Genomic DNA, 24,471 nt, shown 5'->3' with positions numbered 1-24,471 from the left:
TGGAGCTGAATATTATGGCTGATCAGTGTTTATTATGCATGTTTTTTTTTCTTTTTCAGCTTTATTCGCACACCAATAATAAAAGTTACTTAGTGTAATTGTGTATTTTTTATTTAAAGTAGAAGAAGTTGGTCTCTCCAACAGTGACCATAATAAAGGACCTTTCGAAGTTAGTGCAGTCGCTTTAATTGGGAAGAGTGTATGAATGTCAGCAAGCTAAACTGGACTCAAAAAAAAAAAGAAAAAAAAGTAAAAGCTTTAGAGAGCATAATTACACTTTGACGGTTATTTGGTTACGTTTTATTCTATGTACAGTAATTTGTTATAAATATAATACATCATTCTGTCTGAAAGGCAGTCACATAGATACATTTAAATAACAGTTTAATCAGAGAGGTGAGAGAAGAAAAAAAAGACGATAGGTTTGTAAAAAATGTACACGTTTTCTTTGATACCTGGTTAGTCCAGCCCATCCGTACACCTCTAAACCGATCCACAGGGTGCCACTGATTCCTTAAGGGCTCATACAGGTGCCACTGTCTTTTCACTGGTCCAGCCGGCTCATCGGATAAGAAACATGCCAAAGTTTATTTAGCAAGATATGTCATCAGTTATTCAGTTTCATGGTTCCATGTGCAAAGTTTGTTTTGTTACTGCAGTTGAAACAGGTAAAACCCAATGAGCAACAGCGTGTGTACACACAATCCTCCTCTTTCATTTATAGATCTAGACTTGAGTTTTGATTTGGGTGAATGATCCATCAGTATTAAAAACCCAAAATAAACAAGGATTTTATAAAACAAATTGTCAAACTGAAACGATACAATGGCAGATAAATACCCCTATAAAGAATGTGATTTTTTTTCAAATTCAGAGAAACACATCCCATATCCAGTATAATATTTATCTTCCAATTAACCTTTCTAACATTTCCTTTGATTAGAAGTGGAAAGCTGCTGCAGTCTGAATGAAGTCAATCTAGATCTCAATCTAGTTCTGTTAAATGACATTAAAGCAGCAGCAGGTCTGTACTGAAGGCTGGTTCACACGCTGTTAATGACGATAAGAGCTGGCATGGAGCTCTGTTGGCTGGTCTCACACATGGTGCCAGATTGGGCGAGTTTGGCAAAAACCCGCGCCGTGCCCAGGTTGTAAACACCGGCCTGGAAGAAGCAGGCCTTCAGCGAGAGCTGGTGGACTTCCTGTGGTCTGAGCTGCAGCTTATACTGAGTCTGTCCCAGCCATGTAAACACACCATGTACCTCCAGGGACTCTGGGCTGCAGAGAGCAAAGAGACAGTCAGATCACATTAATGCTTGCCCACAAGTATAGTTGAGAGTTTGAAGATCCCACCCACTTTTCCACTCAGCAGACACGGTGGGCAATTTTGTCTGCTGCAGGCATTGCCAATTGTGCCTGCTAGATGGCGCCCAGCCGACTGGTAGTAGAGCCGAGATTCGAACCGGGGTGTTCGGAATCTCAGCGCTGGTGTGCGAGCGGAATATCCCACTGCGCCAACTGAGCGCCTAGGTGACATTTTTATTCTGACTCAAATAAAGCTTCCCAAAGATCTCAATTAAAAAACCAAACAAGTCCAACAGTGTGCGTTTGAATCTTTTACCAATGTCTGCACATGTCCCATCCCTCGTATGGTGGTAAACAATGCTCTAGGCTGCTAAATCACGGTCAAAAGCATTTCCAATGGAGCCTAAACAAAGCTTAACAAACAAAGTCATCCATCAATGGATTTACTCAATGTGCTATACAGTGGTACCTTGTAACTCAACGTCCCCTAAACTCAAAATCTTTAAAACTCAATGCCCTTCCGCGAGAAATTTATACCCTTGAACTCAACGTTTCCCTTAAACTCAACATGTTCGGTTTGTTTTAAAAATATATATTTATTTAATTTCAAAATAACAATGAAACAATGAACAGTCGCTTTGTTCAGCGCTCGGCTTGAGCGGTGCAGTAATACATCATCAAAGTGAGAATATGAGACGAATCTGCATGTGTGTGGAATAACCGTCAAATCCAGTCAACATGTATCTTGTGTTTATCTGGATTTTCCTCCCGTTTCACTTTGACTTGTGTCATAGCTCGGGGTTCTGAGAAATTGTAAGAATCAGCCCTTTATTTCAGTGTTTTTATATTATATTTGTGGTATTTTCAGTGTATAAGTGTCAAAAACAACCCCATTATTTACATTATATGCAATATATGCAGTTCCACAGAACACATTATCAGGTTTCCCATACATCCTTATGGGAAAAATACCTTGAAACTCATCGCCTTTTAAAATTAACGCCACTCCTAAAACCAAGGTACCACTGTAGTTGCTTATGATGATACGGCTAAACATCAACTCTAGTCATTTTTAATTACCTTGTAGTTTTGTGTCGCAGGTCAATGATAACATCCACTTGGGCCAGGGAACAGTTGGACAATGCCAAGGTAACTGGTACCATGCATAAACTGTGAGGAGAAAAAACAGAAAGGTTGACAAGTTAAATAGTACGCCATTCAAAAGCTAAAACCCAATTAAAAATTATTCACTGCAGAGTTTTTCAATTAGATGTGCTCTTTGGGTATGAGTTAAAAAATAAAAAGACCTTGAGATAACTAAAGTAAAATGCAATGATACTTCATGGCATTTTTGGTTGATAATAAAATGTTTTATACAGTGGCATAAATAACGGCACTTTTGCTTTGGGTAAGGCTTTTCAGTGGAACCCAACAACAAAAGTACAAGGTTGCTGTAAATAAAAGCCAGCAGTGTTTAAACATGTTTGGCATTTATGGGGAGAGACGTTTTGTGGTTAAATTTCAGGCAACTCAATGCCGTTTATGGACAAAGTTGACAGACTTTATTTGAAAGGAATTTTTGGCGCCAGTCAAAATGTATTGATGTTTGCTGCAAATGTGCTGCAGTCATGTATTTGTGGGTGGAATTGATTTTCCCACATCTGTGAAAAAATCCAATTGCATACCACGCACTCACAGTCTTATTTAAAAGTAAAAGGTTATTTATTTATTTATTAGCATTTCACATAATGTTTTACATGCTTTAGTTACATTAATGACAGAAACGGTATGTATTTGCTGCAGTAATCCACTATGACTAAGAGGTGCTCATTCTGTCGTGGGCTCTTGGGTAATGGGCCCATAAGGGTACACCTAACATGTACCCAGGTTCGATGACAGGAGTGGACTGTAGCAGACCTGAAAGCTTGGAGATACATGGTTTGTACTTCTGGCAAGTCTCACATTCCCTACAGTATGCCCACGAGTCCTTCCGAATGGAGGGCCAGTACGCCACCTCTAACAATCGTACAAGTGTCTTCATTTGACCTAAATGTCCACTCAAAGGGTTATCATGGGCATATTGAAGAAAAGCCTTCCGGAACTTGTTAGTTTGTTTATTTGTTTGTTTACTATTAAATATATACACTACATTGCCAAAAGTATTCGCTCGTCTGCCTTCACACACACATAAACTTGAGTGACGTCCCATTCTTAATCCATAGGGTTTAACATGATGTCGGCCCACACTTTGCAGCTATAACAGCTTCAACTCCTCTGGGAAGGCTTTCCACAAGGTTTAGGAGTGTGTTTATGGGAATTTTTGACCAGTCTTCCAGAAGCGCACACCATAATCCCCCTCCACCAAACTTTACACCTGGCACAATACATTCAGACAAGTAGCGTTCTCCTGGCAACCACCAAACCCAGACTCGTCCATCAGATTGCCAGACAGAGAAGCGTGATTCGTCACTCCAGAGAACATGTCTCCACTGCTCTAGAGTCCAGTGGCGGCGTACTTTACACCACTGCATCCGATGCTTTGCATTGCGCTTGGTGATTTAAGGCTTGAATGCAGCTGCTCGGCCATGGAAACCCATTCCATCAAGCTCTGTACGCACTGTGCTTCAGCTAATCTGAAGGCCACATGAAGTTTGGAGGTCTGTAGCGATTGTAGCATCCGCTGACCCCGCTGTCATTTTACGTGGTCTACCACTTCATGGCTGAGTTGCTGTCGTTCCCAATCGCTTCCACTTTGTGGAATTTTTAGTAGCGAGGAAATTTCACGACTGGACTTGTTGCACAGGTGGCATCCTATCACGGTACCACACTGGAATTCACTTGGCTCTTGAGAGTGACCCATTCTTTCACAAATGTTTGTAGAAGCAGTCTGCATGTCTAGGAGCTTGGTTTTATACGCCTGTGGCCATGGAAGTGATTGGAACACCTGAATTCAATGATTTGGATGGGTGAGTGAATACTTTTGGCAATATAGTGTATAAAAAGCTGGACGTGACTGCCCAACATCAGTGCCCAGAAGCGAATTACAGAAATCATGTTCCAAAATATAGTTAAAAAACTTCCCCAGGAGATTGGCGGCTGTTATAAAGCAACACATTCCATAGTAATGCTCACAGTTTTGGTGGGAAAAAAGTTGTTCAAGCAAGCCCATTTAGATTTGATGCCTATAAGTAAACAAAGCCAACTGCTTTTAGGCATGTAATGCATCACTGGAGAATACATTTAAAAAAAGTTGTGGGGTGTACTGATACACCAAGCTAGTGCTGGTTATTGTTGGTTTGTGTTTAGGCGTGTCTGGTATGTTTTGTTATTTCCATTCTGTTAGTTGTTGTTGCTTTTAGATGTGAATATGCATGTGTGTAAGTGGAGAGAGGGGGAGAAGTTAAAGGAGAAGAGAGAGAAAGAGAATACTGATGATGTAGCACTACTAGATGGTTGGGTCTAGACACAAACTAATTCATCTCCATAATGACCTGTCGCTCGCCTGTATGGAAGTAAAAGTAGGGCACATAAAGTGGAAAGTGGAAAGTCTTAGTGCATAAACTTCTCCAGGGAAATGGCCAGTAATAAATATCTATTACCTTCAGCCTAGTCCCCACTTTGGACATCAGTTATTAAATCTTCTATTGTAGTGATGTGTACTTCGTTCTCCACCCTTAATGATAACGCATTTACACAAAGCCCACACAACCATACGCCTTTCGCATCCATATCAATAAGTAAATGTCTGATCAGGGTTGGAATACCACATTACTGACATTAAAATAAAACAAAATCTGTAGTGTCAAAAATATAAATACAGCATATTAATAATAAAGGGGTTAAGAAAGTTCCAGTTAAACTTTGTGACTTTTCTATGCTCATGCAATAGGCCAGTTTAACTGCACCAGTTAAAAAGTGCATAAAACATGGCGTTTTGTGCAGCGGCATAAATAACGGCACTTTTGTTTTGAGTAACGCTTTTCAATGGAACCCGACGACAAAAGTACAAGGTTGCTGCAAACCAGCAATGTTTATTGCATCTATGGAAGAGACGTCTTTGGTTAAATTGTTTTCAAGTCATTGCAGGCGACTCAACACCGTTTACGGTCGATTGATCAATGACAAAGTATTTAAAAGAGATTTTTGACACCAGTCTGCAAATGTGCTGCAGTCGTGTATTTCTGGCTAAAACTGATTTTCCCAAATCAGTAAAAAACGTTTATAAAACATGGCCAAATGCAAAGGACAAAAATAAAACCTAAACTGTCTCCTTATGCTGAAAGGCAGTATGTCAGAATAGTCGAATGTAATTCAAGAATCATGATAAAACTGCTCTGCCACAAATTAGAAGCTGCTGGATGATCAGCATCTTAATGCTTTACTGAAATGTGTTGCTGACCACAAAAACAAAGAAAACGCAGGAGCTTCGTTCTTACATCAACCTTTAATTGAGCCCATGATGTGATGTACAGCTTGCTAAACTAAGGACAGTTTCCCCATGTGTTCTCAGCTTCTAATTAATATCACTGCATACACTTTAACCAGTCAGTCATGGAGGATTTAATACACCGATCAACCATAACAATTAAACCACCTCCTTGTTTCTACACTCACTGTCCATTTTATCAGCTCCACTTACCATATAGATGCACTTTGTAGTTCTACAATTACTGACTGTAGTCCATTTGTTTCTCTGCATGCTTTGTTGGCCCCCTTTCATGCTGTTATTCAATGGTCAGGACCCCCACAGGACCACTACAGAGCAGGTATTATTTGGGTGGTGGATCATTCTCAGCACTGCAGTGACACTGACATGGTGGTTGTGTGTTAGTGTGTGTTGTGCTGGTATGAGTGAATCAGACACAGCAGCACTGCTGGAGTTTTTTAACACCTCACAGTCACTGCTGGACTGAGAATAGTCCACCAACCAAAAATATATCCAGCCAACAGCGCCCACTGATGAAGGTCTAGAAGATGACCAACTCAAATGGCAGCAATAGATGAGCGATCGTCTCTGACTTTACATCTACAAGGTGGACCAACTGGTAGGAGTGTCTAATAGAGTGGACAGTGAGTGGACACGGTATTTAAAAAATAAATAAATAAATAAATAATAATAATAATACCTGCTCTAAATAATACCTGCTCTGTGGTGGTCCTGACCATTGAAGAACAGGGTGAAAGAAGGCAAAAAAGGTATGTAGAGAAATAGGTGTAGCTGATAAAATGGACAGTGAGTGTAGAAAAAGGAGGTGGTTTTAATGTTATGACCTGTGTATATGCCATTTCAAATGTATATTAGTTAACCTTATTTAATTGTATTATGCAATTGTATTGATTTATTTAAATTCTGTCATGTATTCACTGGATGCCAGGTTGTCTAAATGTTGTGTTCAAATTCAACAGATTCTAAGAAAAGTGCATTTCCCACCTTTTTTGTGGGAAGGGGTGATCATAAGACTCAGGGTAGTGCAGACAGGTCTTGATTAGATGGGAAAGCTGCTCCAGTGAAGGTCTGCTAATAGGAGGTGGTGGATCAGGCTTGAACTTCAGTAAGACCATCTCCTGAGTTTCCTGTCCAAGAAAAACATTTCATTATTAAATGATTATTTACATTCACAAGAGGTTTATCATTTGAATGCTGAACTTTTAGTATCTATAAAATACAACTTGGAACAAAGCGAAAGGGATCAAAAGTTGATATTTTGAGAAAGCGTAACATTCACTTAACCAATATTCTGACTGAAACTCTGACTTGATGGTTCTAAAACGGGACGCAGATTAGTGGTGGTGTGATTGAGTGAGCTATGTGTGCTGTCTCACATGGCACCACAGGAACATCACGTTTAAGGTGACTCCCTCACGTGAGGTGAGGGACTTCCTCCTCATAGAGAAGTGACGAAGACCATGGTTGCTATGCAACGAGTGCTGAGAAAATAAGTAGCACACAAAAATAGTCTCACCCAAAGGAGACAAACATCTAAATGAATGCATTAAAAATGAATGAGTGAATGAACAACATCAAATGCATATTTGATGAGTTAAAGTATTCAACTTACTTTAAGACAGTGTATTTTGTTTAGCAAATTAAAATATTGATTTAATTAAAACAAAAAATATGTTTTCACATCTCATCTCACAAACAAATGGTATTAAAATAGAGTAGGGCTGCCACTAACGACTATTTTTCTATCGATTAATCTATAGACTATTTTAATGATTAGTTGATTAATCTAAACGATTCATTTTCCACCAAAAATTTTTATTTAGAATCTTATTTAAGCTTTTATTTTAACAACAAACTGTATGGCACAATAATATGGCACAAAACTAAATGTAAACAGGGTTTATGTCCATATTATTAAATTCTCAAGGGCTCCATATTAAACAAAGTGCAACATGTGTTTATGGCATTCCGTACACAAAGCAAAGTGCTTAAACTTATAGCAGAAATAAAATAGTTGAAGGTGAAAACGTCCAACAAACAGTAATGACAGAACGAGCCCAGATTCTAACCTACACATTTACTCAAAAATGACTTCAAATTCTAAGCGATATAAACAAAGTGGTAAGCGTTACGGCGCATTCACATGAGAAGCTTTTTGCACTTTGAGCAGCATGGTAAATACAAAAATCGTGAGCCCAACGTAGCAAAAGTGTGCGGCGTGTGTTGCTTCTCTTGTGAATGCGCCCTAAACTGAACTTGCTAAGAAATACGGTATTCCAAGATCTCATTCCACTCAGTCATAAAAGCATTTGTACGACTGGGTACTGATGTTGGTCGAGAAAGCCTCAACTGATGTTCCATTTCATTCCATAGCTGTTCAGTGGGGCTGGTATCAGGGCTCCGTGAAGGCTACTGGAGTTTCTCAAAACTGTGCTTTTCTTCATGTCTTTATAGACCTTGCTTAGTCATAGTCATGCTGGAACAGAAAATGGCCTTCCCTAAACTCTTGCTTCAAAGTTGAAAGAAAATAATTTCCTTTATATATAATTGCTTTATTATACTTGTTAGCAGCTGTTGTTCCAATACTTTTGTCCATGAAGTGCTATTTTAGGCAACACGAGCAGAAATACACCCACAGGCACATTCACACTGCATTAGGATGAGCGTACACGTGACTCTCACAGACGAATAAATTTACATCAGATGACGTTTTTGAACGTCAGTAAGGCACCGATACCAACTGGGTGACGTTGAGAGTGGATACTTTGCAGCCAATTGTACTGTATCTGTCAGCAACCAGACAATGTGAGCGCCAACATTAAGGAAAAACAAGACAAACGATCAAGGGGACGGAGAAAGGGAGGGAGAGACAGGTTGAGCCAAAAAGAAGAAAACAAAACATTTTCAAGCTGGTTTCTACACAGACACAAAACTGCAACTACTAGAATGTCTCAGAATGTATACAAAGCAAAAACCCAAGAAATAAAAGCAAAAAGAGAAAGTGAGCAGGACCTTTAACATTTAACAAGTGACCGCATCGCAATGTCTCTTGGTTTGAGGACTACGCACTGGGTTGTTTGTAACCTAAAGTGTGAATTTAAATGTAAACTAGATACAAAATCTCCAACATACACCGACTACGCATAACATTATGACCACTGACAGGTGAAGTGAATGACACTGATTATCTCTTCATCACGGCACCTGTTAGTGGGTGGGATATATTAGGCAGCAAGTGAACATTTTATCCTCAAAGTTGATGTGTTAGAAGCAGGAAAAATGGCGAGCGTAAGGATTTGAGAGAGTTTGACAAGGGCCAAATTGTGATGGCTAGACGACCGAGTCAGAGCATCTACAAAAGTCTTGAGGGTCTCTTGAGGGTTGTTCCCAGTCCGCAGTGTTCAGTATCTATCAAAAGTGGTCCAAGGAAGGAACAGTGGTAAACCGGCGACAGGGTCATGGGCTGCCAAGGCTCATTGATGCACGTGGGGAGTGAAGGCTGACCCGTGTGGTCCGATCCAACAGACGAGCTACTGCAGCTCAAACTGCTGATGCTGGTTCTGATAGAAAAGTGTCAGAATACACAATGCATTACAGTTTGTTGTGTATGGGGCAGCAATATTAAGAGTGGTCATAATGTTAACCCTAGGGATGTCCCGATCACGTTTTTTTGTTCCCGATACCGATCCCGATTATTAATTTTGATCCCGATCCGATTCTCAAACCGATACTTGTATTTTCTAGATATTGTCTAGATAAGAACTAGATAATACTGTTCACACAGTGCGCACTTCAAGTACATTACAATTATTCACATTAATCCACTGTACATGTTTAACAACTAAATAGCTCTGCAGTGCTGTAGGGAAAAATGCTGCATCCAAGCTATTGCTTAATGTTTTGTATTTTTAAAAAATCAATCAAAATGAGTGAGATAATTAGTTTTACTTTAAACTTTACATTCAAAGAAAAAAAATGTTTAATGCAGTGATACACTAAAAATGAACAGAAATCTGTGTAGCAGCTTAACTTGAATATAAGAAAAAAAGTTACTTAAAAGCATTACAGTAAAACCTGAATACCAAAATAAAATGGAAAGGCTCTTTTGTTATGAAGGAAAGCCAGTTCTTAAAGTGCTTGTATTGTGACAATGGTTTGATGGACGTTTGTACACGGAGTGAGTGTGTTTTGACCCTTTAGGCCTTCCATAGAACATGAAATAGCGTGCTTGACTCTAGCTGTCCGCTATTCGGTCCGCTATTCGGTCCTGCTCCCGACAATATGTGAATATACTGTGCATTTATTTCTTTATTAAACGAGTGCATCACTACGTTGTTTTGTAAACCGGTGTGATCCTTAACTCACACACACTCTCACACATGAACGCAGCTCTGCTACTACCGGACTTGTTTTACTTTTCAATTTAAAGTATTTCCACACAGCGGACATGCTGATGTAAAACAAAAGATCGGGATTAAGATCGGGTTTAGTAAAGCCGATTCCGATCAATTAAAAAATGCCTTGATCGGCCCCGATCCCGATCTTTGAGATCGGATCGGGACATCCCTAGTTAACCCTGATCGGTGTACATTGTTAGGCATGTGGATCATAGACTGTGTGTGTGCGGGCTGAAAGGTATGAAGCGTACAAGCCGTCGTATTTTAAAAAAGACTCAAAAAATTATATTTGCTGCATCATTATATTTTCCCAATGCACACACAGTATGTGTGTACACAGTATCTATTCAGCATGCTGTGTAATTCTGATTAAAGCCACATTCCTTTTGTAATGCTTCTTTCCCCAATTTTTCTCCCAATCTAGTCGTAAACACTTACCCAATTGTATTTCTCCTCTATTGCTGCTGACCTTTACTCTTAACGAATAAGGGCCTTGACTAACACACCCCCTCCGACACATTTGCCTTAGCTGACTGCTTCTTCTTTTTCACCTGTATGAGGTGGGTTTATATAGAGATCCCAATCGTGCACTGAGAGTGATGCACTGCTCTCTTTCTGTGCAGGCGCCATCAATAAGCCAACAGAGGTCGTAAGTGCAACAGTTTTAAGGAATCCTAGCTAAAAAAATGCTCTCACTTAAAAAAAAAAAAAAAGACTCCTTCTCTTTGTACACCACCAGAATGAGTGAGTATTGCCACTTCCCGCAGCATATAAGCCTTTCACATAATATCAGGCTTTAACAGTACCAAACATGCAAACAATACACAGTAATAACCAATACAAATTCACACAAGTTTATTCACACAAGGTTTTGTATGAAGTGTATTGTAGTTTAAACAGTGAAACAGTGAGAATCAGTTTTTGCCCGCCACGTCTGTGCGATGTCGTTTTGTCTAATTGGCAGCATTTTGAAAAGGTCAGTGGTAAACAGGGTCGATGTTATATTAGACTGAACTGAGGTGCAGCAACCGACAGTAAAAACAAAGCCTCGAAGTGACAAGTCTGTGTGGTGTGTGATGCTCAAGCTGAGACTGGCTAGTGTAACAGCCCTGTGCTCCACCTTAAATGATGGTGTGTATGATTTTGCTTCAACAAATTCAAAGTAAAAAAAAACCTTTAAGCGCACAGTGTAAAATCGCATATAAACTACTTCTTCCACAATGCATGTCGATTTTGTGATCCGTGAAGTGACTGCATCCCACCACTAGACTGTAATGTTTCCACATCAGCGTTTAACTTAACTAAGTTAAGAAATATCTACAAATAATCCCAAAATGTCCAAGAAGAGAAAAACTGATGCATAAGGAAGGCAAATTAATAAAAGATGGGAAAGTGAAACTAAATAAATAATTTTTTTACCCCATTTTTCTCCAACTTTAGCGCATCCAATTTCTACCAGTCAATCATCCTCTCACTAATGCTGGTCCCTGCTCATGATTGGGGAGGACGAGGCTGCTCCACGCCCCCTCCGAAAAGTGCACAGCAATCGAACATCTTATCACCTACACTTGACGAGTGCAGTGCAGTACAGTGCTGTAATCGCACTAGTCTGAGAGAGAGTCCCCATCCGGCTTTTAGTCCCGCCCCTTATCTGAACAACAGGCCAATCGTTGTTCATGTAGCCACTCAGCCTCAGCCGGCAAGGCAGAGCCGAGATTCGATACGATGTATTCGAGATCTCAGCTCTGGTGAACAGCGTGCGCTTTACCGCTGCGCCACCTGAGCGGCTATAAATAAGCATTTTAAAAAATACAATGTATTTTAACCAGAATAGGAACAGTTTAACATGTATGAAATTGAATGGTCATGCTTGAATTTTGTTTTGTGTCAGTTGTTATTTTCAGAACATGATCAATGGATGAGGATGGTGCGTGATATGGTGTTTCAGGTTGGTTAACAATATGTCAAGGATTAGTTACATTTATACCGTCTTACAGTTACAAACAGCCCTTTGAGGGCAACCATAATGCTGATGTGGCCGTAGGTGAAAATGAGTTTGACACCCCTGGCTTAAATCATTAAATCAGATAAAAAAACCAAATCCGAATACAGCCATGAAATAACGGTCCCTTACCAGCATGTGTAAATGTTACCCATGATCTATCGAGTTTGACCAAAATCACCAAATCCTTTTTTTAGTCTGTAACAGACTGCAGTGTTAAGCCGGCTGAGGTGTATATAAAGTCTTTATGAGATACCTCTTTCTGTGAGAGTGAGCAGGCCTCCTTGCCGATGGTTTGCAGTGCGATGTGGAGCTGGCCCTCTAGAATCAGCTGCTTATTGTCCTCCACAACATATGCCTGCAAAAACAGCACTACAGAACATCAGAAACAAGTAGCTGAAACAGTGAAGGAAGTTTTGCTGTTTGTTTGTTTAGCCTAGTTTATATCAGAGTATTATTTATTAGAATGATTTTAATGTCATGTTTTACACACTTTGGTTACATTCATTACAGGACAGGTAATTACTGGTTACATAAGATTCATCAGTTCAAGTCTTTAATGTCAAACACAGTCATGGACAATTTTGTATCTCCAATTCACCTCACTTGCATGTCTTTGGACTGTGGGAGGAAACCAGAGCTCCCGGAGGAAACCCACACAAACACAGGGAGAACATGTAAACTCCACACAGAAAGCACCTGGGAATTAAACCCAGGACTACCCACTGAGCCACCACACTTTCCCCTTACATCTGAGTAAATACATTTTAGCTGTGCATTCTAAAATAATAAGCATGACACGCATCCTCCTAATACATTAATAAAATACTATCAATACTATCAATTTTCTGTGGCTTGACATGAAATAAAAAAAATAAACTGGCAAATGGCTCATTTCCTATCCAAATGTGAATCAATACCATGGTTTGATTGTTGCTCTTCCACCTCATGGAACTTAGGCAAGGGGGTAAAACTTGATTAGGAAACATAAAACACAAAACAAAGACTGTTGCACTATCAAAGCCCTCTGCAATATCAGGCTTTATGTTTTGTTTGTTTGTTTATTAGGATTTTAACTTCATTTTTTACACTTTGGTTACATTCATGACAGGAACGGTAGTTACTCATTACACAAGGTTCATCACTTCTCAGGGTATATCGAACACAGTCTTGGACAATTTAGTGTCTCCAATTCACCTCACTTGCATGTTTTTGGACTGTGGGAGGAAACCGGAGCTCTCGGAGTAACAGGCTTTATGTTAATGACATGACTTTACATGACTCACATTTACTTCAGATGGCTTGCTTTCATACACAAACCATCAGGCTGACACAATATATCTCAAATACAAGAGATCTGGTGGAAGCTTGGTGCATTATAACACTGAATCATCAGTAATTAGGGCAGTGATAACTCAGTGGTTAAGGTACTGGACTAGTAAACAGAAGGTTGCCGGTTCAAGCCCCACCACCAAGTTGCCACTGTTGGGTCCCTGAGCAAGGCCCTTAACCCTCAATTGCTCATCGTGTTCAGCTCATTGTGTAAGTCGCTTTGGATAAAAGCGTCTGCTAAATGCTGAAAATGTAAATGTATTAAAATTAGGGCTGTCGAAGTTAACGCGATAATAACGCATTAACGCAATCTCAATTTAACGCGATTTAAAAAAATAGTGCCGTTAACGCAAATTCTATTTGGCCCTGCGAGTCATCCGTAGTTCATGTTGAGACTTGCCAGCGTTTTTCATTTGCGGTTTGTTAACATAATGTAACCGAGCATGTAGTGATGCACTCGCTTAATAAAGAAATAAATATACGGTATATTCACAAGTTGTCGGGAGCAGAACACTTTTATTAAATTATTCTGTTACCGTACCGGACAGCTGGAGTTATCGCGTTAGCCAAGCATGCTAGTCCATGAACTATGGAAGCCCCAAAGGGTCAAAACACACTCACTTCGTGTAGAAACGTCCATCAAATGTCACGATACAACCACAGAAAAGTCTGTTACAATAACTACGCCTTATCCCACCTAAAGCACCGCTGATCTACAATGTTTGGAGAAATTCTAACCTACAATCTGACATTTATACGAAGTCAAGGGTCTCTGCTGGATAGAATTACTGCCATACTCAGTATGTTAGTGAATTACAGTTTTCTCTTGTCCCAGCAGTTTGTAACATCAGTACATTTAGCATAAAATGTGTTCACCATTTTAATTGTAACATTTCACTTAAAAATCCTTGTTTTCTTCTTTTTTTAAAAATGCGATTAATCGCGATTAACTATATGAAATTCTGAGATTAATCGCGATTAAAATTTTTAATCGTTTGACAGCCCTAATTAAAATGTATTTAAATTTTTCAATCATTTCAATTTGCAGACAGTTTTCACAGAAAAAAACATGTGAAGTTAGCGGTGAGGATCCATGACACTGTGAAGCACCCTTGTCTTCTAACACCTAGTCAAACTGCACCCTTTTATATCTGCCAAAATAAATGCAACCAAGACAAAGTGTGGAAAGAAATCCTGCCAGCTAATTAAAGCACGTTAAACCCTATTAACAGAAAGCAAGATGAAGTTACAGCACCTTCCATAATACGATGATGTCAAGTTCCACTTCACTGCATTTCCGAACAACGCTAATCATGCCGTCATCGTTCCCACCAACCGGTGTGAAGCTGTGCCCCCTCATTTGGACAGTTCCACCTACAGATACATCTCCTCTCCTGGACTCTGAGGGGGGACCTCTCCGGAAAAAGAAGTCTGCACATGGAGTCGTAGAACTGACAATCTGTGGAGGAAAGACATTGGAAGAAAGAAAGGAAAATGTTTTATCTGATTAATAAAGCTGGAAAAAAAAGTTAGGATTTCGATCAAAAAGATTGATAGAGCTTAAATCTGGGGAAAAAGGAATTAATGTAAAGAATTATTTTTAACATATCATAACAGTAAGGACTAATAAGTTTTTACCTGTTCGTTGCCAAGGTTTAGGTCAGCAAAGGTGTACTTTTCTGTAGCATCTGAGGTAGCTAAAAACAGGATATAACACACAGAATAAAGTAATGTAGCACTGCAAAAAGGAAATATTTCAGAAAGCAGAAAGACTGATTCAATAGAAAAAAAAAAGTTGGATATTCCACTAGCACACCAGCAACAATATTCTGAACACCCCGGTTTGAATCTCGGCTCTGCTACCGGACGACTGAGCGCCATCTAGCTGGCACAATTGGCAGTGCCTGCAATAGACATAAATTGGCCACCGTGTCTGCTAAGTAGGGGAAATAACCGGACTATGTGGGTGGGGTCTTCAAACGCTGTGCAAGGACCCTGGTCAGCGGACAGAGGTGTCTGTGCAGAAGCGCGGGCATAAAGAGGGCATGTGAGCAGCATATATACCCTCCTCAAATGCAATCAGGGATCCACAGCAGTGGAAAAAGGGAGAGTCGATAAAAAAAATCCTGTCCACTAGTCCCCCCACATTATTTATTAGGATTTTAACATTATGTTTTACACACTTTTGGTTACATTCATTACTGGTTACACAAGATTTGTGAGTTCAAGTTTAATGTCAAACACAAGTCCTGAACAATTTTGTATCTCCAATTCACCTCACTTGCATGTCTTTGGACTGTGGGAGGAAACCGGAGCTCCCGGAGGAAACCCACAGAGACATGCAAAGAACATGCAAACTCCACGCAGAAAAGACCCAGACCGCTCCACCTGGGAATTAAACCCAAGACCTTCTTGCTGCTGTGAGGTGTCAGTGCTACCCACCGAGTTACTTTGCCGCCCAATTTAATATTTAAACCTAAATTTACTAAATATTTTGAATAAACAGAGGATTTTTATAGATAGGCTGAAATATATTATAATAATATTATATATATAATAATATAATAATATTATAGAATAATGTGTTCTACACGGAACAGTGAATAGGTTTAATTATTTATAAAAGCAGCAATAAATCTCTACAGGCCAATCACTTGCAATAAAGTGATTTGATGAATGTCAATTGTTGACAGGCAAACAAACGAAAACATTTACAATTAACTTTTGCTTCTTGATTATCAGAAAATTCTGGCTGATAAGACAATGCGTAAGTATGAAGGAACCGAATTATGACGCATGGTGACTTGCTGAAGGCTAAATGAGTGAGATTTAACATGCTAGCTGTCACAATTACAAATTATCAGACATCTGAATTTGATGAACTGTGATTGCTGTTGAATTATGGTGCTGCGCGTCTTTCTCACCTTCCTGTGTTCTGCATCTGGTTGCCCTGAAGCACAACTTTCCCCGCTCTCTGCTGCCCAGTTTAGAGTCTGCAAATAAAGCATGGATGTTTATTTAATCATGAAGGGACAATCAGCCATACAAATACTTAAAAATTCAATGTATGGGGGAATTCATCAAATTCAAACAATTTAGTGTTTATTTGCAGTTATCTAATCGAGTGTTGAAAAAAATTACAGGCTAATCGATTACAAAAAAATTCCCTGTCCTCTATTCCCCCTCCCTGTGTGCGTGTGTGTGTGTGTGTGTGTGTGTGTGTGTGTGTGTGTGTGTGTATTGGCGTATTGTTTTGCCAAATGTGTTTGTCTCTTCCAGTTATTACATTCATGTATTCCAGTGGCCTGCACAGAGCCCTGCCTTATCCCTTCTACACCCCAACCTTCATATTAATGCCATGGTCAAGAGTCTACATACTTTTTGTTCATATGCTAGTTTCAGTGTATAAGACAATGACAAGCTTAAGGGAAGTAGGACAGTGCATTTAGGCTATTATTGTCCTTCCTTCTGTGACTCTGTTATCGGCTCTGTTTGAGGCTGCAAAACTACAATTGGCAAACTGATGCATATAGCCATTATATATAGTGTTTCTAGCAATAACGTGCAGTTCAAACCTACAGTTAACTCTAAGCTGTACTATACAAAATCATTAGAATATACCACATAAGCTATTTTCAACATTGGGACAGTGGTAGCCTAGTGTGCAAAGCTATGGGCTGTCAATCGAAAGATTGTGGGTTGGAATCTCAACATTGCCATGCAGCTATAGCAGGAGTGCAGTACAATGGCTGACCCTGCACTCTGATCCCAGCGTCCAAACAAGTTGGGATTATGTGGAAAAAGAATTTCACCGTACTGCACACGTGTATGTGTATATATTACAAATAAATGCATTCCATTTGCCCTAGACTGTTGTTATCAGCATTATCGGCAAAGCTTTGAAACAATACAAAGTTAATAATCTGGTATTAGATCATGCACACTGGTGACATTTTGCATGTTGTATTTAATTAACTATGTTAATGTAAGAACATGTAAGAATTTTTAACATATAAAATTACTACAGTCAAATCTATACTAAGATTAAATAAAAGAAACAAATCCCTAAAAGAACCCTAAACTACTAATTAACCAGACAATGTGCAAATCACATGCCAATGAAATTCCCAGCATTCAGCAAAAATGAAACAATCCATCGTTGGATGTGACCTTTAGGTAAAATGAACACCCACAAACACAAAGCCCTTTAAATGAAACCATGGAGACCAGACTATGGGGTGGAAGAGGTTCGGACAGAATATATAGCAGTGAACAATGCAATCTTAGTCATGTGAAACCTGATTAGACTTTTATTAAAGATTCAAAATGTTTAAAATTATTGTGCCATATGAGAAAAGTGAAAGAATTTTGGACAGGTCATGCTCAGAACCAATGCACAGTTTTAATCACTTGTAAGGCAGTTCCGACTGCTAAGAGGGTTTTCTTTTTTGGAATTAAAAGTGCATACCTTCGTCTCCTGCAGGATTGATGCATTTGTGTAGCCTCCACTGTCTGCTGCTGCTGGACACCTGCACTATGTGGAACTCCCGCACCCCTGCGTCACTCTGTGTGTGAGAAAGAGTGACAATTCTTAGCCTTAGAAATGTCATAATGGCCATGATAAAAAGTGCTACACACAACAGACATATTACCTAAAGTCTTATTTAAATTTCTACTTTTTATTTATAACTCTAAGAGTACTATTTCATCTGTATTAGCAAATTTGCACATTAATATTTGAACACTGCACTACTACGCCAGCACAAACAATAATGTATATATTGCATACTGTATATAATGTCTATATTGTTATACTTACATAGTCTTTTATTTATACTCATTCATTTTCACAATATTTCTGTGCATTTTAGTCAATTTTTACCACTCACTCTGTAAATATAATACAATCATATACACTGCACAATTAGCAATATCTGTTCACTACTTCTGTACATGTGTCTCCTCAATTCACCTATCTTGGTCACTACTGCACTTTAATTGTAATACATGTAAATAACCTCTATCTTTCACTTTTGGTTAGATGTTACTGCATTTCATTGGCTTACTTTGATTGTAACATCATGTTTTACACACTTTGGTTACATTCATGACAGAAACGGTAGTTATTCGTTACACAAGATTCATCAGTTCACAAGCTTATGTCAGACACAGTCATGGACAATTTAGTATATCCAATTCACCTCACTTGCATGCCTTTGAACTGTGGGAGGAAACCCACGCAGACATGGGGAGAACATGCAAACTCCACACAGAAAGGACCCGGACTGCCCCACCTGGGGATTGTACTCTGGACAATGGCAAAATTGAATCTAATCTGATTTATTAATTTTTGTTTCAATTTCATCAACCGCTTTATCTTGTTCAGGGTTGCAGGTCTGGTTGCACAGGAAAAAAGCATACCTCCCCTCCCTGAAAAACAGCCAATTATGCCTGTGTATATGGTAAGCTAGCCAATAGCCACACAGAAATTAAAACCTGTATCTCGGTGATAGTGGGCTAGAGAAAAAGAGTGCTGTGCCAACCAAGTTCCATAAATATTAGACCACTGCACCACCCATGTGTTATTTAATTTTATCATGCTAACACACCACTGTGTAGTATTTGAATTTATGATGTCACTAAGTTTGACCAATCACAGCGCAGAAATGTTTGCGCTTGGAACTTAGTGTTTTTACAGGGCTTTTACATGGTTACAGTTAGCCAGCAAGATAAGTAACAAACAGTAAGTCTTCTAGAATGTTCTTAATTACAACATTTCTAATACACATCTATCTCACTTCATGTTTATGTATAATTTAATGCTATTAAGCACATAGGTGTGTTTGCATCTAATCAAAGTGATGGTTAAAAATAGCAGCAACAATACAAAGAACCATACTGTTTAAATGTCTCATGTAATGTTAATGACACACAGATCAGCAAAATAATAAAATTTTTCTAAAACATATCTTTGTGTCTTTATTCTTAAAAAAGTACGAGGCATTTTTGCTCGATACAAAATACGAAATGTACAAAATGCACTGAGACTTCTTCATTGTTCATGTTATGGATGGTCTTTAAAAATCACAGGGGATTTAGGACTTTGTAGATTTGCAAAAAGACTAAAGTCCCAAAAGTTATAGAATACCATTTAATTTTAAGTGTCTATAATATTGGTTGTCAACAAATTATGCACTTACGCAGTGTGCGAGCACATTTTGGCAACTACCCAGATATTTTTTTAAGTGAGTTAGCCGTTTAAGCCCACGCATTGATCAAGGTCTTTCCCTGTGTGAGGTCAATAAAGATATGGTTTGCTAAGCTTGGTGGGGAAAAATTCCAGTGGCCTGTGCATAGCCCGGACCTCTGACTGAAAAAAAACAAAGGGGAGGGGGGTGTAACAGAGTGTGTGGTTCTGAAAACATGGACTTATATAAATAGCCTACAGTGTTGATGTTCTCCACATCCACAAACACCAGCATGCTGCCGCTGCGCTCTTCCTTCTTGTCCTCTTGATGTCCTCGTCCTGGCAACGTGTTACTGCGACACGCCGTGACTCTGGCACTGAGGGAGCGACTGGCACAGATAACGGCTGTGTGGCGAAGCACCCGGTGACTGTGAGGACACAAGCAAAGTAAGAGAGAAAGAACAAAAGTCATTTCAAGCAGAGCCAACAAACCTGACTCACTTGTACTTCCTATACAATGAAGTGCCAAAACCACTAGCAGTTAAGTGAGCTCCCTCATTAGGCGGTGTACCTGAGCTTGGCGTTTTTCTCCACGCTTTCGTAGTAAAAGAGGAAGTGGATCTCGTGCACGCCCTCCCGGTCAGGTCCTCTGAGCCACAGTGGGATCTGCAGTGCCTCTCCAGGTCCCAGCACAGCCCCGTTCAAAGGAATGTCTGCGACCGTGGGCCTGTCGTCCCCGGTCACGCCAAACGATGCCGGTGACACCAAGGTCACTGCAGCAGTGGACGGAGGAGTGACCATGGTCTTGTAGGCAGAGCAGTGTTCAGCAGCAGTAGGGGTCACCGGGGTGAGATCAGAAGCCGCGCTACCAAAGGTGAAGAATTCCGGGTGCGTGGATACCACCCGCAGGCCAGTCAGAGGAACGGCACTCACATTCACAAACTCCACCCAAGCTTTCCGGATCTCGCCACACAGCAGGCCGGTGGGAAAGTTAAGAAAAAACACCTGCGCCAGAACATAGAACAAAACCGTAGTTTTCATTATAAGCTTTTATAGTCTGGTGCTGAATTTACACGCAGCTGAGAGATAATAATTCATAAGCCTACTATGCTGAACAGATACACACCTCTAGCAAAGGCATTGGAGGGGTGATGATGGGGTCAAGACGGCGGTCTGATCCATGCTTGATAGATGTCTTGTCCTCTTTGGTAGAGTTGAGTCGCGGCCCCTGTATTTCCAGATCCTGTCTTCCCCGCACAAACATCAGCCTACTGGCTGCAAAGCACACACGAAAAACAACACTGAAGGCTCAGAAAAAACACTAAATATTAAATATTTATTTGACTCAGGTGGAAACAAAGAGTATTTTTTTACAACTAGGGATGTAACGATACACTCTACCCACGATACGATGCGATTCACGATACTGGGTTCACAATACGTTTTTTTTACAGATTTTTTTTTTTAAACTGAAATTGAAGACAAATTATGACAAAGTTTCCTTTTATTATTCTTAAAAAAAGAATATAAAATACTAGAGATGCATGAGTACCGATACTAGTATCGGGCTAATACCCGATACTACCCGATACGCGAGTGCCTGACCGGGGGGCGTGACATTGCGAGATTTTTTTACTTCTAAAACTAAAGCAATTCATTTTTCACCCACGGGAGACTGAATTATTCTCACTGACCACGCTCACACGCACGTTTAATGTTATTTAGTTCCGTTTGAAAAAAAAAAAAAAACCTTCAAAATAGAGCTAACAGCGAAGATAACCGGTTACAAAAGCAGCGACCGCTGTTATAGGACGTGTGTGTGTCTTTAATACTCTGTTCACAGTGTCGATACCAGTGATTCAGGAGTCGACTCATTTTCAGCGCAGCGTAAGTTTATTTTCTCAGTCATCTCTCCGTGTTTACTGTTATAATGAATGTTGCGGTTGTAAATAAACACCAACTACTACAGAACATTTTGTGTGACTCGCTTACATTATAAAGCTCAGGCTTAATTATACTGGTTATTACCACAGAGCGGGAGCCGACTCAGAGTCGTTTACGATTTACCGAAGTGAACCACGAATGTATGTGCTGATAGAATCGGCTCAGATGGGATCGGAATGCATTATCCTTTTAAAGTAAATATTTCAATCAGCAGAATCGCATCGCATGTATGATGTGCACAACGTTAATTACGTGCGTTTATTAATGAACGTTTACGTTAGCTTGTCAGAAGCTTTCTCAATGATGTCTGTGCGGTGTTTTTTTTTTTTGTTACAATTAGTGATGGCAACCCAAGCAACTGTTCCACTGCACTATTTTACACTAAAAACTACACTATTCCATAATGCTCCAGATTGCATTATTCTAAATAGGTATCGGTATCGGCGAGTACAAAAATACATGTACTTGTACTCGTTTGGGAAAAAATGGTATCGATGCATCCCTAAAAAATACAGTATTTGTGATTATTTTTTATTTATCAAAATAATGAATGCCCTTTTATTTCTGAGGTAGGTACAAACTATGCAAAACAATTTTGAATTAAGCCCAATTTGGCTGAAAAACCCTGAATTTGGCAACCAGGCGTATAGCACCTGTGATGTCATCTAGGCGAGGTGTATAGCGCCAGCGCCATCTGCTGTTTGAAGTGAATATCAATTCATTATACATGTGAAATCGATTTGAATCGTGAAATTTTTGAATCGGTTATTAACTGTACTGTGGTGAATCGTTACATCCCTATTTATAACTTATTGTATTTTAATTACCAACTAAAGAAAACACATTCTGTTTTGGTCATAAGCTATTATATCGCTAGCTCATTAAATTAATTAGTCTATTAGAATCTTAAAATTGGGTACATTCTGGGTCTGTCTGGAAACCTAGTGGTCTCTCTACATAGAGATCATTTTATGCCATCCTATGAGATGCCTTAATTCTAAGCGATAAACTGACTGAATGACAACGGAGCATCCAATGCTTCCTTAGTGGTGAAGGCAATCCCAGCATTCAGTGCGGCACAACTTTTCTCAGAAAAATTACAAATAAGGCAAACAAATGTGGAGCAACTAACGAGTTCTTTTTAAAGGTAAATAAATTCTCATTGATTTTTAATTCATATTAATGTGTACAAGTGTAATTTATTTGCAAATTCGGGCTTGTCAGTGACAGTTTAACCATTTTCGGTACACAGAGGGAGATGTTAGCTGGCATGCTAGCAGGTTGTGCCATCTCAACCCATTGGTTTAAATGGCCTAAGGCTAACTGTGTTAGCTTAGTAAGCAAAAACATTAGTACGCTGTGACGTAATCACAGTCATCTCTGTCTATGTAGTGTGTCTAAATAATCTGCTTCGAGTTCGATGACTTATTAGAATCGTCTCTACCTAAGCAGCTGCCTTGGTAGACAGTAGGCTGCACTAGGTAGACACTAGGTTTTGAGACAGACCCTTTAATTTTTCTTCCAGTAGGCTGCAAGGGAGCTCACTAGGTTTTGAGACAGACCCTTTAATTTAGACAGTTCTGCTTTAGTCATTTCCATTCCATACTGCACTAGCTCTGTCTCTTGCACAACGTCGTCTGTTGGATGTCTGACCAGTGGTAGTACCTGTCCGCAACACTTGTTAATAATGAGGGTTCGCACAATGGCACAAACACTGTGATAGATCATGTATTTAAAAGGAATGGTAGACATGGGATTGATTTTGATCATCAGTCACTGTACTGGCACGTGTCCAAATCCAACTTAATGAACGTAAGGCTCTTAATTGGCCAAGTGGAGATACCTCCTTCACTGCTGTCCTCCTCTCCGGTGCCAAGGTTGTAAACCACACCAAGCACATGCAGCTCTCCTGTTTTACAAGGAAGCAACTGCAGCCGGGCCTGGTGTGTGGGGAGAGAAAGGCAGAGAGCAAACAGGTCCACAAAGAGAAAAATAATCAATGACACATTCCTGGCAGAATAAGGTAGGAAGGACTTCAAACTAACTCCATGAAATGAAATAGCAATGTTTCAGACAAACAGGCTGAAAGAGCAAACAAAGGAGTTTGAAAAGAAATAAAAAGGTCTTACGACTTTAGTTTCCTCTGGACTGATGGGGAACTCAGGAATGACTTCAGTGCTCATTATTTCATCAAGGGTCGTAGCCTAAAAGGCAGAAATCAAACAAAGAAGTTTATTTAAAATTAAATTAGTTAAGAACGGTTTACCATACAAACATTTTGGGTTATGAACGATCTTTTACAACTTAACGTACGAACAAATTTCAGATTACGAACAGAAATTTGCGAAACACGTGACATCACGAACAAGTTGACTCCAACCGTGTCTCTCTCTCTCTCTATATATATACATATATACATATATACATATATACTGTATATATATATATATATACACATATACACACACACACGCACAGTGAGCGAACATTCGGACAGCGGACGGTGTTTTTCCAGTGTTTTCTTTATTTTGTAAAATTCAATATTAAAATGTCCCCAAAGAAGGTGCAGAGGAAGCGCAGTGGTGAGAAAATGAAAAAAAAAAAAATCACTATTTGTTGTGTTGTATAATTACTCCTGCCAGTAGCTGTCACTGTGTATCAGACAGAGGGGACAGTGAGTGAGAGAGAAAAAGGAAGTCGGTAAACTCAGTAAAGTATTCTTTCTTTCATGCAATTACACCTACAAAATACAACACTTTTGAAATAAAGAAGGAAATAATAGAGAAATATGAGAGTTATTGTTGTTTCTGGTAGATACATTTTATTAAAAAGAAGGAAATGTATTATGGTGTATGGT

General features: G+C 39.4%; 1 protein-coding gene across 2 annotated transcripts in view; it reads right to left on the bottom strand.

Moving 5' to 3' along the window:
• Positions 1-277: 277 nt before the first annotated feature.
• trappc8 (trafficking protein particle complex subunit 8) overlaps positions 278-24,471 on the bottom strand; it is a 55,815-nt gene continuing 31,621 nt past the window's right edge. For both annotated transcript variants that reach the window (XM_063002184.1, XM_063002185.1), the window contains 13 exons: positions 23,744-23,818; positions 23,458-23,554; positions 20,797-20,945; positions 20,242-20,675; positions 19,930-20,098; positions 17,952-18,048; positions 16,408-16,476; positions 15,122-15,180; positions 14,739-14,942; positions 12,408-12,509; positions 6,737-6,879; positions 2,386-2,475; positions 278-1,278 (listed from right to left, as the gene is read on the bottom strand). In XM_063002184.1, the coding sequence (XP_062858254.1) occupies positions 1,044-1,278; positions 2,386-2,475; positions 6,737-6,879; positions 12,408-12,509; positions 14,739-14,942; positions 15,122-15,180; positions 16,408-16,476; positions 17,952-18,048; positions 19,930-20,098; positions 20,242-20,675; positions 20,797-20,945; positions 23,458-23,554; positions 23,744-23,818 (1,923 nt within the window). In that variant the 3' untranslated portion in view covers positions 278-1,043. The remainder of the gene's footprint in view (positions 1,279-2,385; positions 2,476-6,736; positions 6,880-12,407; positions 12,510-14,738; positions 14,943-15,121; positions 15,181-16,407; positions 16,477-17,951; positions 18,049-19,929; positions 20,099-20,241; positions 20,676-20,796; positions 20,946-23,457; positions 23,555-23,743; positions 23,819-24,471) is intronic.

This window comes from Trichomycterus rosablanca, chromosome 9 (assembly GCF_030014385.1).
Source record: "Trichomycterus rosablanca isolate fTriRos1 chromosome 9, fTriRos1.hap1, whole genome shotgun sequence".
In the NCBI taxonomy this organism is placed as follows: domain Eukaryota; kingdom Metazoa; phylum Chordata; class Actinopteri; order Siluriformes; family Trichomycteridae; genus Trichomycterus; species Trichomycterus rosablanca.
This window is presented reverse-complemented; position numbering and strand designations above follow the sequence as displayed.